At 39.3% G+C, this 15,097-nt stretch overlaps 3 protein-coding genes and 1 long non-coding RNA gene across 10 annotated transcripts in view; 3 read left to right on the plus strand and 1 right to left on the minus strand.

The window, feature by feature from the left end:
• The window catches only part of LOC135344131 (scavenger receptor cysteine-rich domain superfamily protein-like), a gene marked incomplete in the record, with an annotated part of 804,697 nt that overhangs the window by 757,519 nt on the left and 32,081 nt on the right, over positions 1 to 15,097 (plus strand).
• LOC135344175 (egg peptide speract receptor-like) lies at positions 1,329 to 8,120 on the plus strand. Of its 5 annotated transcripts, none has more exons than XM_064541324.1 (6): positions 1,329 to 1,666; positions 1,720 to 1,869; positions 1,923 to 2,095; positions 2,146 to 2,301; positions 2,353 to 2,776; positions 7,774 to 8,120. In XM_064541324.1, the coding sequence occupies exons 3-6, from the start codon at positions 2,014 to 2,016 to the stop codon at positions 7,934 to 7,936; spliced, it is 825 nt and encodes a 274-aa protein (XP_064397394.1). In that variant the 5' UTR covers positions 1,329 to 1,666; positions 1,720 to 1,869; positions 1,923 to 2,013; the 3' UTR covers positions 7,937 to 8,120. The 5 variants fall into 5 exon arrangements, with proteins under 5 accessions (XP_064397394.1, XP_064397393.1, XP_064397395.1 ...); XM_064541322.1 differs by lacking the exons at positions 1,329 to 1,666; positions 1,720 to 1,869; positions 1,923 to 2,095; positions 2,146 to 2,301; positions 2,353 to 2,776 and adding exons at positions 6,457 to 6,617; positions 6,675 to 6,842; positions 6,898 to 7,059; positions 7,117 to 7,269; positions 7,317 to 7,511 and having other exon boundaries at positions 7,542 to 8,120; XM_064541323.1 differs by having other exon boundaries at positions 1,331 to 1,666; positions 1,720 to 2,095.
• Positions 3,626 to 4,932, minus strand: LOC135344246 (uncharacterized). 2 transcript variants are annotated; one of them, XR_010397373.1, is made up of 5 exons: positions 4,792 to 4,932; positions 4,568 to 4,735; positions 4,354 to 4,506; positions 4,006 to 4,306; positions 3,631 to 3,951 (listed from the first exon to the last, which is right to left on the minus strand). It is a non-coding gene; the product is annotated as an uncharacterized LOC135344246 (long non-coding RNA). The 2 variants fall into 2 exon arrangements; XR_010397372.1 differs by having other exon boundaries at positions 3,626 to 3,951; positions 4,354 to 4,735.
• Positions 12,271 to 14,972, plus strand: LOC135344169 (neurotrypsin-like). Of its 2 annotated transcripts, XM_064541312.1 has the most exons (9): positions 12,271 to 12,414; positions 12,473 to 12,622; positions 12,684 to 12,845; positions 12,895 to 13,056; positions 13,108 to 13,402; positions 13,520 to 13,859; positions 14,390 to 14,543; positions 14,600 to 14,770; positions 14,821 to 14,972. In XM_064541312.1, exons 1-7 carry the CDS (start codon positions 12,354 to 12,356, stop codon positions 14,417 to 14,419), a joined length of 1,200 nt encoding a protein of 399 aa, XP_064397382.1. In that variant the 5' UTR covers positions 12,271 to 12,353; the 3' UTR covers positions 14,420 to 14,543; positions 14,600 to 14,770; positions 14,821 to 14,972. The 2 variants fall into 2 exon arrangements, with proteins under 2 accessions (XP_064397382.1, XP_064397381.1); XM_064541311.1 differs by lacking the exons at positions 14,390 to 14,543; positions 14,600 to 14,770; positions 14,821 to 14,972 and having other exon boundaries at positions 13,520 to 14,183.

Raw genomic sequence — 15,097 nt, forward strand, 5'->3', positions numbered from 1 at the left:
TAGTGAGCAACACCAAACAGTTACTAGCTAACCGTGACTATTATTCTCGATACATTATTTGTAAAAATAAGTACTGTGCACAGGTTAATGTATGCATGATATAGTACTGTTTTCATGTTTTAGTCCACTCAAAGCATGATAGTCTTGTCGACAAAAGGTTTCTTATTCCCCTGTATGTTGGCCTGCATGTTTACTTTAAGTTATCCTCTCTGGTGCCCTGAGGGCATAACTCTGATAACAAAGTGTGCGTGTGTATATACACACATGTGTATTGTACTGTGTGTTGACTCTCGCTAATAGCAGAGGGTTCTGAACAATGTTAGTATATAGTTCCCAAAATGAGGATGTTAAATTGTTACTCAATCTCAGCCGGTAAGATTTGGTCCATTTGTGTCTGGTTCAATGTTTGAGATCAGAGCCTCGTTGCTGCTTGATACAGCAGCTGTACGTTGTTCAACCAATAGCTCATCGTGATTGGTTTCTGTTTCAGTATCACTTCTAGTGCCTTCATTGTTCTGAGACTTCCTTACCTTTATTTTCTTTGATTTATCCACCACTGTGTAGGTGTGATCCTCGGCAATAAAGAATTTCTCTTCTCTCTTACTGGCTTTTTCCCTCACTGGTGGAGACAGATAAGCTTTGGCTGTGTTTGTGGGTGCTTGGCTGTATGTAGTAATGATATCATAGTTGTCAATTGCCGCATCATTTGCGATAATAACATTTGCATAGTTATTAGCAGTGTTCCATCAAGCATCCTGGGTATTTGAGGAACGTATGTTTCATTCTTCTCATTCGTGCCTGTGGAACTGCATGCATATAGTTAGCATACAATAAACAATAAACTAATAATATTATTGTTGGGAGATAACTGAGTTACACACACTTGATAGTTGCATGGAGTTAGTGTTTTTCCTCCTAGCAACAACACCACAACTAATTAGAGTGATTATTTGTAGGACCACTAGAACACCAATAACTGCTCCCAATGCCACTGTAATGGCGCTGTCATGGTTAGTCAGTTCTGTAATCGGACATGTACTCGAGCCTGTAGTCGAGGTCACTCGAGTAGATAGGACATTTGAAACAATTGGGTAAGTACTTGCATGGTTGATTTGGTGATGGTCAGCGATCCATCTAATGGTTTCTTCCCGGCATGTGCTAGGGGCCTATGAGTGTGATGATAAAAACCAAACCATATCCATACGTATGTACGTTGCTACGTACATAGAATACAAATAATAATATAGTATTGTGATGTTGTTATAATAAGATGCTGCGTCAAATTAGGCCTCTTTCTGATGCACATAATTATTATAATAATTGGACATTGATAATCATGAGCATTATATTCATGGCTAACAGCTATTAATACGTGTATAATTATGATGCATGTTATTGCTGCACTTGGTCGAATTTCAATAGAAATGTACAACAAAAAATTACATGCTGTCAACAACATTCAGGAACTGAGTTTCAATGTTGTCCATTGTGTCATGCAACACCTGATATTTTTGTCAACTTGAAAAGCGAACGACGCAACTTACCTTAAAAGGAAGCTACAGAAATGACAGGCAGTTAGAAAGCGCCTCAAATAAGACTAACTAGTGAGATATGAACACTCTGCTATTGATTGCAATCCTCTTTGTTGCTTTTAAAGCTGTTCAAGGTAAATTTCTTGTATTACTTGTTAGACTGTTAGTTACGAGTTTACTCCCTCAGGCTGCATTGATGGAAAGGTACAGAGACTAGATGATGGTAGAGTCAATGTTTGCTCTGATCAAAAATGGAAAACTGTATGTGAGAAAAACTACCAATGGAGTGTTTATCAAGCTAATATTGCTTGCAGACTGCTGGGCTACAATAATAATGGTACATTCTTCAGTATAATGACTGTATGCTTTGCTAGTCTTTGGGTCCCACAGGGGGAAGTGTGAGACAATCATGCTTTCCCTCAACTCGTCTGAATTACATTGATGTTAGTGAGTGTAGTGGAACAGAGAATACTTTTGAAGAATGTGGAATCAACCAAAGAGATTTGGTGATTGTTTAGATTGCAGTGGTGGCAAAAGACATCCTGGAGTAGTGTGTCTACGAGGTAAATATTTTGCTCACAAGAGTTTGAGTATAATAATTTATGTATTACAGCCGACTGTGCTAATGGAGAGATAAGACTGGTGGGTGGGTCCAGCGTGAGAGAGGGACGAGTGGAGGTGTGTGTGGGCGGTCGCTGGGGAACTGTTCAAAACAATAATTCCCAACTGGTTGAATTTGTTTGCTCTACACTGGGTTTCCCAACTGAAGGTAGGAACAGTGAACTTAATATAGTTGCCGTGAGTGCATACTATTTTGTAGGTTCAAAATCAGTCACTACTTTTGGCAATGGAACAGCTCCAATAAGAAGCTGTGTAATAATAAACAGCATCATTCACTGTGTGGACATTGCAGACCAGTCTGTTGATAATTCCATGGATCTTGGTGTTGTGTGCAAGACACACCAAGATGTTATCAGTTCAGTTATTAATAGGACAATCAATCAAACCCTTCAGACGTGTCTTGAACAAACCATGACCAGCGGAACAAATCAGCCAGCCACCACCAGCAGTGAAGTAGACCAATTCATTACATTAGCTAATAATGAAATGGTCGGAAGCTGTCCTACTGTCGTCTTGGGAGGAGTGATTGGACTTCTGGTGGTTGCACTCCTAGGACTTGCTATTGGATTGACTGTAACTTGTTGTGTGTTGTGGAAACGCAGGTCACAGAAACAGCAAGCTGAGTGAGTTCACTGAGCGTATGTTTTCATTGAGTGTGTTGCAGTTTCATATGCTTTTGGCAAAACAGCCAGTTGACTTTCTGGCTTTTGTCCAATGTACAAATGCAGGTATTCTCAAGTGCAAGAACTCTCAACAATTCAACCACTGAATAACCCAGTGAACAATGTGAGCATGGAACCAAATAATGCATACAGCTCCAGTGGACCCATTTACGAACAAGTTGCCAATGGTAATGAACAAGATCACACTGTGGTATCCTGACTTCACACATATTTTATGTGTTCAACTTGTCATATTATGGTAATCCTTATAAATTATAGTTATGTATAATCCAGAGAATGTTCTGGATTGTTTTTGGCCTCATGCTTACTGATATCTAGCTTGATTATGCAGTTCACTCCTGTTTAACTGTCCACGTGTCTGTGTTTCTTATTCAGTCAGTCATTTCGCCAGGGTGCAGCTTATCTGCACATCTGGGCAGAGACAGCGAACAATAGTAGCTAAAGTTATATTCCTTTTTCTCACTGATTCTCACTTTTTTTTACTTGCTTGAAATACTCTAAAAGAACAGGATATTAAGTCTAAATGGTAAAATTCACGTTAGCTGAGTGGCTGTCCAATAGAAAACTGTATGCTAAAAAAACTACAGACTGAGATGGAGTATCCATGAGGCTAATGTCGCATGCAGACTGCTCGCCCACGAAGATAATGATATTATATCATGAGTAATAACTTCTATATGCTCTGCTAGATACATACTTCACAGGGGCAACGTACAGTAAGATGCGGCCATGCTTGGACTCAACCACTGAGAATTACATTGCAGTTCTGAGTTCAACGAAAAATTTGAACAATTTGGATTTGAACAATGTGGAATAACTTCAACAACTTTTGTGGATTGTGGTTTATTCTCCTTCAGCATTAGTCTTTTTCTCCTTATTGACAGCTGCGTACATATGCTCCTCTGTATTGTAGAACTCATCCTCACTTTTACTGGCCTCAACCTTCACTGGTGGTGGGTTGGATGGTTTCGGTTTCTGTTTGTTATGATCAATGACATCATAGTCACCAATTCCTTCATCGCTTGTGGTCACAGTATTGTAGTTAGGACCTAGTGAACTGTAGCTTGGTTCTATTAGAGCTGTGTCAGTGTAGCTCTCATTTACTTTTAATAGAGCTGTACATGTTATGGCATAATTATTAATTATAGAACAAAGTTAGCAAATTATACCTTTGTTTTGGTGGACTTGAGTGCCTTTTCCTTGTGACAGTACAAGCCACCCACGCAATAACTGTCCCTATTTCCAGTAATACAAGAGTCCCAATCACTGCTCCTAGTGCACTGGTTGAATTACTTCCAGTGGTTTTATTCCGTAAAGCATAGTTGTGAGTTTGGCATGTGATGACTAAGCTTGCCATATCACATATGTGCGGCTGTATAGTGTCTCCACAGTTCAGGGTGGTGCCATCATCTGTCACTGTACAGTCGACTTTTGGATCAATAGAAGAGTTAGTACTATTTGCCATTGCTCCTGTAACATACATAGATTTAACGTAAATAATCTTGTGCATTATTAACCTTCGATTGGAAATCCTAACATTTTGCATACAGTGCCTGTCAGCACTTCATTGTAACAGATGGATGCCCAATATCCCTGCATACAGACGTCCACTCGTCCCTCTCTATTAGTGATACCACCCACCAGTCTTATGTCTCCACCGTTACAGTTGGCTGTATAATTACCTCATGCAGTATTAACTTTGATTTGCAAAAGTTAAATAAATGCTCTTACCTGGTTGACATCTTACCCATCCTGCACTCTTACTACATGTACTGGTATGAATTATTGCACTCTCCTATGTTACTTTCCTCTCCAGTACATCTGCCACCAAACATAAAGTAGGCTAGTGATTGATCAGCTGCTGTTAGCGTTATACCATGGCACCTCCTATGTTAGCTCCTGAAGATGGTGATGGACTAATTCAAGGACATGTACAACAAACAGAACAAACGTACCTTGGTCGCTGAGTCCCAGTTGTCTACACACAACATTGGCCTCCACTCTCGTCCAGCTTTCACCACCAGTACACAGCCAATGCCATTCTCCATCATGGCAGTACTGGACATACTTTTCATTCGAAAGGAAATTTCCTTCAGATAGCTTTACAGCTCCATTATTACACACTGCACAATAGAGCATAAAATACTTTATTACTGAAGCACTTACTTTGCCCGTCCGTGACTATTTGTCCAACTAGGACAATAGTGAGTAATACCAAGCAGATACTAGCCATGACTATTCTGATACACTTGTGAATGCTGTGATGCTAGCAGATCTATTTAATAAGTACTGTGAAGAGGCTAACACTTGTCGACTTTATTATATACTTACGTAGTAATACTTTCATGTGTTGCATTTGCCCGTCTTTTGTTGTCATAGTTAACCCACAAACACAACAGTTTTTTGAACTGAGTAGGCGTTGAATGAAAGTGAATGACTTGTAGATACAAGGTTTCTTATTTCTCTTTATGGTGGTGTTTACTTTATCTCATACCCCAATATATATTGTGTACTGAGGGCTATACATTGTGTGTGGTGTGTGTACTACATGTAGAGTGTTTTGAACAATTTCTGAACAATACTCTAGCAATCATTGGAACATGCCCTAGTCCACCTAACAATACACCAGACTGCAACTGCAATCCAGCTATCCCTAGCAGTCCCACCCAGTACCACAACACCAGTGTGCACTGACACTCACAGTAATCCACTAGGAGTAGTCATTGGACTTCTCGTACTACTAGAAGTAGGGACAGTTATTGTGTGGGTGGCTTGCACTGTCACAAAGAAAAGGCACTCAAGTCCACCAAAACAAAGGTATTCAATTACATGCATGGAGGTGCTATAATTTTTTCCCTTAGTAACAAAATTCTAACAAAAGTGAATGAGAGTTACAATGGGACATTCCTAAAACAACCGAACGTCAGCTCACAAGATCCTAACTACGATACTGTAACCACAAGCAATAAAGCAGTTGGTGACTATGATGTCATTGATAATTTCAAGCCCAAGCGGAGAGCACTCCAGATATCCAACCCACCACCAGTGATGGTGGAAGCCAGTACTTAAAGAAGAAAAGGAGTTAACAGTCATGACTATAGTTGCAGAGACGCATAATACAAGCAACTTGTATACGAAACTAAAACATTTGTGTATGATTAATTATTATATAAAACTGATTGCATGTAAATGCACGATAACATTAATTAGTTCAATTTACTATTAAATCAAACAATAAAAAATGTCCCTTTAAGGAACTACGCAAAATAATGCCTAAACATACAAACTAAACAACCAGACTGGATTGTGTGTACACATTCTTAAAGTTACTGTATTCACAGATTTATCTAGCTAAAAAATACTTGTTTGTCTGTTTGAAATTACAACAACTGTTGTTCTTCACTCTATGGCTATTAATGCATGATGACTAGTGATATCCAGCGTACTTTGAGAAGTGTATACACTAACACTGTTCAGCTATTAGTTATAGTCAGTCAACACACGGTATACACACACATCACACAAAGTAACACAACCATTACCATAAAAGGAAAAAAAGAAACCTTGTGTCTACAAGGCTTTCGCTGTTTCAATGCTGTTATGTTTGGGAAATCGTAACACATAAAACTACCACCCATGCATACATTTGCTATAGTACACAGTACTTAACAAACGATTAGATCTGCTTGCATTCACAAGTGTATCAGAATAGTCATGGCTAGTATCTGCTTGGTATTACTCACTATTGTCCTAGTTGGACAAATATTCGCGGACGGGCAAGGTAAGTTTTTCTGTGCAATAAATCATTCATCATTATGACTATATGATATGATTGCAGTGTGTAATAATGGAACTGTAAAGCTATCTGAACGTAATGATAATTTGGCTAGAAGATATGTCCAGTACTGCCATGATGAAGAGTGGCATTGGCTGTGTGCTGGTGGTGGAAGCTGGACAAGAGTGGAGGCCAATGTTGTGTGTAGACAACTGGGACTCAGCGGCCAAGGTATGTTATAGTTCCTATACTCATGCCGTTAATTATATGATTTCATCATGATTAGGAGCAATTAAGAATAATAGTACACTCACAGTAAATGGACTATATTTTATGTTTGCTGAGTCATCTTGTGATGGAGGAGAAAGTAACATACGGGAATGCAGGGAGAGTATATATTCACCTACATGTGCAAATGATAATATAGGATGGGTTGTATGTCAATCAGGTAAGGGCGACTGGCAATCATTTCGATACTATTATGGCATGGCATAATACTATACAGCTAGTTGCACTGATGGAACAGTGAGACTGGTGGGTGGTTCCACTATCAGAGAGGGACGAGTCGACTTCTGTACACAGGGACATTGGGCATCCATCTGTTACAATAAAGTGCTGGCAGACACCGTTTGCAATATGTTAGGATTTCCAATGCAGGGTAATGATGCACAAGATTATTTAAGAAATCTACGAATGTTTATACAGGGGCAATGGCGAAGAGTACTACCTCCTCTATTGACCCAAAAGTCAACTGTACAGTGACAGATGATGGCACCACCCTGAACTGTGTAGACACTATACAGTCGCACATATGTGATATGGCAAGCTTAGTCATCAAATGCCAAACTCACAACTCTGCTGTACCTACTCTAGCAATCAACGGAACATGCCCTAGTCCACCTAACAATACACTAGACTGCCCTAGTCCACCTAACAATACACTAGACTGCCCTAGTCCACCTAACAATACACTAGACTGCAACTGCAATCCAGCTATCCCTAGCAGTAGCCCACCCAGTATCACAACACCAGCGTGCACTGACACTCAAAGTAATCCACTAGGAGCAGTGATTGGACTTCTTGTACTACTAGAAGTAGGGACAGTTATTGTGTGGGTGGCTTGTACTGTCACAAGGAAAAGGAACTCAAGTTACATGTACAGGTACAATACTTCTCAAGTGCAAGAGCTCTCAACAATTCAACAACAACTGAACAACCCAGTGGACAATGTAAGCATGGAACCAAATAATGCCTACAGCTCCAGTGGACCCTTATACGAACAAATTGTCAATGGCAATGAGCAAGACCACACTGCGGTATCCTGACTTCTTCACATGTATTTATGTATTCCTCTATTCATTGGTATCCTTATAATAATTATGTAGAATTTTCTTCATAGATTGTGTGTTTGGTCTCATGCTTACTTATCTAGCTGCAGTTAACTCCTGTTCAACTTGTTTTTTCTGTTCATGTGTCTGTGTTTCTTATTCAGTCAGTCATTTCGCCAGGGTGCAGCTTATTCGCAATGACATCATTTGTTATGCAGAATCTGGGCAGATACAGAAGCTAAAGTTACCGTATAGAGGGTAATATTCGTGGTTTTCGTTGTTGAAGGTCTGACCACGAATATTTCACCCACAAATGAAGCGACCTTGCCTACCTACTTGCGCTAAATGTAGTTAGACCTTCGGTCTTATAGAGACCTTGCAATTCTTGTGTGTCTATTTGTGTATTTATAATTTTTAGTTAAGTTAGTTAAGTATAGTGACTCAGAACTCTCTTCTCTCCTTTGAATACTTTATCACAGTCTCAATGATGTGAGGTAGCTACTAATGTGAGTTATGATTCCAGTGATGTAATGTGTGTCTAAATAATTATGGTTCTGATTCTCCAAGCTTTACCTATACAATAATCGAACTTTAGGATTCTATTTCGATGTACGACTGCTGGTGGGGCCTACGGTACCCGTCAGCACTGAGTTGTAATTTTATCTTTTTTGACTGATAGAAAGCATTTTACAATAAGTTCTTGAGTACAGTGACTGCATGCATAGCCAATGGAACTTATTCTGTACACAGCAAGTGATACGTTTGTTTAGTGTCAGTCCCTGAAAACACAATAACATGTTTTAGTAATTCTAACAGTTGCATGCTCAATAGCCCTAGAGATAACTTTCAAGAAGACCCAGTATTCGATTATTTTTACCTCATGATTCAACTGTGTGCATTGCGATTACTGTTGTACAATCAGTGTTATGATGTGGTTGAGATATACCCATCAACTCTGCATGTTTGTTTACTATAAATTATGTACGAGCTCAAAGTGTGTTTATGTGTTGCACTTGGATTGGATAATAGAAATAACACAATAATGTTTGCATACATAATTAAATAGATTGCATAGTTGAGTAAAGAAATCCAAAGATCCAGGAAGTAATCCATACTCAGGAACTGTTTTCTGTTGTTCAGTAACATGAAGCTGCAAAAAGACATGGAATTCATCAAACAGGCCTTCATTCTGCTGGTAGTGCTAACAGTATTTCCAAGAACTCAAAGTAAGTAACATAATTATACCCGATGAGTCAAGTCAGTGTCAATTGTGCATGCACTCACAATGGATCTATAGGCTGTTCTCATGGAGATATTTAACTGGAGAACAGTGGTGCTATACAAGTTTGCTATAGCAACGTGTGGAAAAGTATCTGTAGAAATGGTGCATGGTCAAGTGAAGAGGCAAATGTAGTCTGTAGCCAGCTTGGATACAGCAACCAAGGTACGTGCTTTAATATAGAGTTATAACTTTGAGTGAAACTCTGCAAATTGTATATAGGTGCTAGTGCTTCGCATGAGTGCCGCTTGGCTGATACCAATGGATACCTCAGAAATATTAATTGTCGTGGTAGCGAAAACAAATTATTCGAGTGTGGCTTCACACTTAATTCTGAATGTAATCAAGATGACAATTGCAAAAACGAAGATAAGAGGTCTGCCACTGTAATATGCTCACCAGGTACAATGCTAATTATACACTATATATAACTCTCATGTAAGTTTTCACTTCATGTAGCAAACTGCAGTAATGGTGAAGTGCGTCTGGTGAACTCGAGAGTGCATGGAGTGTTGTCTCAATAGTCGGTGGGGAGGAGTATGCAGTGTAGGGTGGTCAGAAGCAATGGCGGGTCTCCTTTGCTACAAACTAGGATTCTCTAATGGTAAGAATAGTTTGAGATCATACCTGATTTGTGTTGAACTTAATGCAACTTTACAGTGGCTGTGATGACAATCCTTAACCCACAAGCTTCTTCACAACTCGAGTGCACAATATCCGACAACGGGAATGTCAGCTGTACTGCTACCAGTGATTGTGACATGGAATTGGGAGTGATGTGTCTAGAGCAAGATTTTGTTACCCGACTAGTGAACCAAGAATGTACTACGAACTGTGAAACAATGTCAACTAGCACGGAAGTTAGTGATGATCAGTCAACAGTGCCAACAACTGAGAACGTTTCTCAGGGAAATAATCAAAACTGTTCCATTGCATCTAGTGCCACAAGCAAAGTAGAACAACCCTCTAGCAAAATGGTGGAAAACAATAACTGTACATGTCCTATTGCTGCCTTGGGAGGAGTGATTGGTCTTCTGGTGGTTGCACTCGTGGGACTTGCTATTGGATTGACTGTAACTTGCTGTGTGTTGGGGAAACGCAGGTCACAGAAACAGCAAGCTGAGTGAGTTCATTGAGCATATATTTTCATTGAGTGTGTTGTTGTTTCACAATTGCTTGTTGATTGTTGATAATAATTATTATTAAAGGCACTATTAATTTGGCTTTCTGGCTTTTGTCCATGCATGCAATGCAGCAACAGTTCTCAAGTGCAAGAGCTCTCGACAATTCTAAACAACCCAGTGGACAATGTGAAAATGGAATCAAACAATGCCTACAGCTCCAGTGGACCCATTTATGAACAAGTTGCCAATGGCAATGAGCAAGATCATACTGTGGTATCCTGACTTCTCCGCATGTATTTTATGTGTTCAACTTTACATTATGGTTATCTTTATATTTATAATAATATGGATTGTTTTTGGTCACATGCATGCTTACTTATCTAGCTTGATTGTGCAGTTCACTCCTGTTTAACCTGTCGATCCACGGCACGGGAATAATGGGATAATGAGTAAATAGCTTCTATAATTATGCTCTGCTAGACACATATACGTAGATCTATTTCACAGGGTCAACCGTAAGACGACCATGCTTGGACTCAACCGCTGAAAATTACATATGGGAACGAACTTTTTTGAGTGTGGATGGTCGCTGGAGTACTATGTTAATTCATAACTGGTAGAATATAATTATTTACTCTACGCTGGATTTCCTAACTGAAGGTATAAGGACAGTGAACACTCAAATCATGCAGCTAATAGTTGCCGTGTGTGTCTAATGATTATAAGGTCAGAAGCAGTTATTACTTTTGGCCATGGAACAGCCCCAATAGAATTAGCTCCTCAGGCCACTGCATAGACATTGCAGACCGGTCTGTTGAGAGCGAAGACATACCAAGATGGTATCGGTTCAGTTATTTATAGGACAATCGATCAAACCCTTTATTCAGACGTGTCCTGAACCAACTACTATCAGCGAGTCAGCCAACCACTAACATGCAGCCAGCAAACCATGACCAGCGGAACAAATCAACCAATCACTTACAGTGAACCACCAGCAAAACAAGTCCACGATTATACAATGAAAATTAATGGTGAAGCTGTCCTATTGCTGCCTTGGGAAGAGTGATTGGTCTTCTGGTGGTTGTTCATAGATTTGCTGTTGGATTGTGTGTTGGAGAAACGAAGGTCACAGAAACAGTGAGCTGAATGAGTCTCCATGTGGAACGTATAGATCTATGTTTTCATTGAGTGTGTTTTATATTGTTGACAAAACAGCCAGCTGATTTAAAGGCACTGTTTGGCTTATTTTCTTTCTGGCTTTTATCCACTTTCAGTTCTAATTATGAGCATTTGTTACAAATGCAGGTAGATATATATAATATTATAATAATCCATGTCTAGTTGCTGTTTAGTATAACAAGAAGCTGCAGAAAGACATGGAGATCATCAAATTGTCATTTATTGGTAACGCTCAATATTTTTTTTATCTATAGATCTACCTAGTGCTTGTTGAACAGTAAAAATAATAATTATGTGTATAATTATAGGCTGTTCTCATCATGGAGATATTCGACTGGAAAGTGGTGATGGTCTACTGAATAGTAGTGGTGCTGTACAAGTTTGCCATGACAGAGTGTGGAAAAATATCTGTAGAAATAATAGATGGTCAAGTGAAGAGGCGAATGTAGTCAGTGCTCAGCTTGGATATAACAGCAACCATAGCATGTGTTTAAAGTTCTGTACCTTTGAGTGAAAACTGTATAATTATGTATACTAGGTACTAATCATTCGTGTTGTTGTGGAAACACAGGTCACAGAAACAGCAAGCTGAGTGAGTCCACTGAGCGTATGTTACCGTTGTAAATGTTTGTTGATTAATTATGAGTATTTTTATACTTTCAGTTTATCAGTTTATAATAACAATACATACATGTCAGACAGTACAATATTTCTCGTGTCTAATAGATTTCTAAATAGATCATCATGAATTGTTGTATAAAAATCACGGAATTGTGACTTTGAAATCTATAAATATAAGCAACTTAGAGATTCAACCTGACAGGATTACAAAATGATGATTCAACTCATCACAGTATCTCTTCTGTTTTTAGGAACACAAGTGTTAACACAAGGTACTAGTAGTATTTGGATACTGCATGTAACTATAGCATGTGTCTAATGTTTATACAGCTTGCTTTCATGGAGATGTTCAATTGGTAAACGTTAACAAAATTGTTGAGTTCTGTTATAAGGGAGAATGGAGAAGGATCTGTGTGTCTGATACATGGGGTAATGTTGAGGCCAACATTGTCTGCTCTCAACTTGGATACAGAAATCAAGGTGTTACTATAATAGCTTTTCTTAAGAGTGATATAGTCACTGTAAATTGTTGCTTATATAGGTGCTACGACCAGCGATGTTAGTATTAGTGAGAATTCATCCTATACGTTTTTAAGGTTTGTCAACTGTGATGACTCCGACGCTAATATTGATGAGTGCTACTATGAAGCTCGTGCTGGCTGTAATAAAATTAATAAACACGCAAGAGTTCAATGTTTAAGTGGTAAGCATTTCTTTATACATTACTTAATATATATCATAGTTGTGCGCAGCTAATTGTACTGACAGTGACATTCAATTTGTGGGTGGAGCTACTGACAACGAGGGAAAAGTTGAAATATGTAACGATAGTCGTTGGATGGCAATTTGCAGCAACGGATGGACTGAGCAAGACGCTGGACAGATGTGCCAAAAGTTTGGATTTGCTAGCATTGGTAGGTTCATGATAATTGGCTGGTTTCACCTATCTCTACTCTTCTGTGCAGGAGCTGAAGTGCTTGTATTCAACCCTCGAAGAGTACCAACCATCAACTGCACTATAGGCGATTCTGGCAACCTCTCTTGCAATGAATCATGTGATGATGGTACAACGGACCTAGGGATTCGTTGTGTCAGGCAGGAAGTTCTAAACCAAAAAATAAGTGTAGAGTCGTCATGTGGTGCTGAGTTAAGCACTACAGCACTGGGGGTATTAGTTGGTTTGTTGGTGGCTCTGCTGGTGGTCTTGTTGATTGTTTGTGGAGCAATGTGGAATCGCGTATCACAGAAACATAAACAAATGTAAGTTCATACTCTTTTACTATAATTATGTATGTTCTACTTATGTGTTTGTCATTTCAGACAGAGCATTTTTGTCCTACGTCTATTGTACACAGTTAATATACGTTGTACATGCAGCTGTATCTCGTCAGAAACAAGCACACTCTCAACAATTCAACGGCAACTGAACAACCCAGTATATGATACAAGCATGGAACCACACAATGCATACAGCTCCAGTGGACCTACCTACGAACAAGTTGCCAATGGTAACGAACAAGACCACACCTACTCAATACTTGAATGCAATCAGAACACGAATCGTCGCTCAAATCAGCTCAATCCTATAGACGAGAAACAGAACTACCATGTAGTGGAGAGTGGAAGGTGTGAGGGTGTGGAGGGGGCGGGCTGTGACGGTGTGTACAGTGAAGCTAGTAACTACGAAGTGCCAATGTCAAGCAAAACGGACAGCAAGGTGTGGCTGTGTGAAGAGGAATACACCATTCAGTAATAATTGTTATAGATTAGAGGCTTTGCAATTTGTGTGTGTTTGTGTGTGGGTGTGTGTACACGTGTATTTTTAATGAACTGATTCTTTCCCATTGATTATTATAGATTGCTGTTGTATTGGATGGTTTAGTTGTTATGTGTCTATTATTCTAATTATTAAGAAATCATTTTGGTTCTAGTCCCTGTAATGGTTATATACATGCATGCAGTAGCATAATAATGTTATAATGCTTTAAAGTGGTTGCTGTGACCTGTATATTCCATAGCGGGTTATTTTCGTGGGCCCCGTAAATATTCGTTATTTTTTATAAAAGCAACGCAACAGGAAGTTACAGAAATATATATAACAGGCAGTTAGAAAGCGCCTCAAATAAGACTAGCTAGATCTAGTGAGATATGAACACTCTGCTACTATTGATTTCAATCCTCATTGCTCAAGGTAATTTAAAAGTGTATAACTTCTATTAGACTAGGTACAAGTTTACTCCCCCTCAGGCTGCATTGATGGAAAGGTACAGAGACTAGATGATGGTAGAGTCAATGTTTGTTCTGGTCAAGTATGGAAAACTGTGTGTGAGAAAAACTACCAATTAATGGAGTGTTTATCAAGCTAATATTGCTTGCAGACTGCTGGGCTACAATAATAATGGTACATTTCTCAGAGTAATGTATGCTTTGCTAACATTTAATCTTTGGGTCCTACAGGGGCAAGTGTGAGACGATTATGCTTGGACTCAACCGGTATTGATGTTAGTGAGTGTCGTGGAACTCAGAATACTTTTGAAGAATGTGGAATAACTCCAAGAGATTTTAATACTTGTAGAGGTGGCTGCAGTGGTGCCCGGAGAAGACATCCTGAAATAATGTGTCTATCAGGTAAACATTTTGCTCACAACAGTTTGAGTAAATGCCGTTATGAATTGCAGCCGACTGTGCTGATGGAGAGATAAGACTGGTGGGTGGGTCCAGCATAAGAGAGGGACGAGTGGAGGTGTGTGTGGGCGGTCGCTGGGGAATTGTGCAAACAAACAATTCCCAACTGATAGAATTTGTTTGCTCTACACTGGGTTTCCCAACTGAAGGTAGGGAAAATGATGGTTGCCATGTGCGTCTAATAAATATGTTGTAGATTCAGAAGCAGTCACTACTTTTGGCCATGGAACAGCTCTGACAAGAAGCTGTGTAATAATTAATAGTACCCTC

The sequence above is a fragment of the Halichondria panicea genome, chromosome 11, assembly GCF_963675165.1.
Source record: "Halichondria panicea chromosome 11, odHalPani1.1, whole genome shotgun sequence".
Lineage (NCBI taxonomy): Eukaryota > Metazoa > Porifera > Demospongiae > Suberitida > Halichondriidae > Halichondria > Halichondria panicea.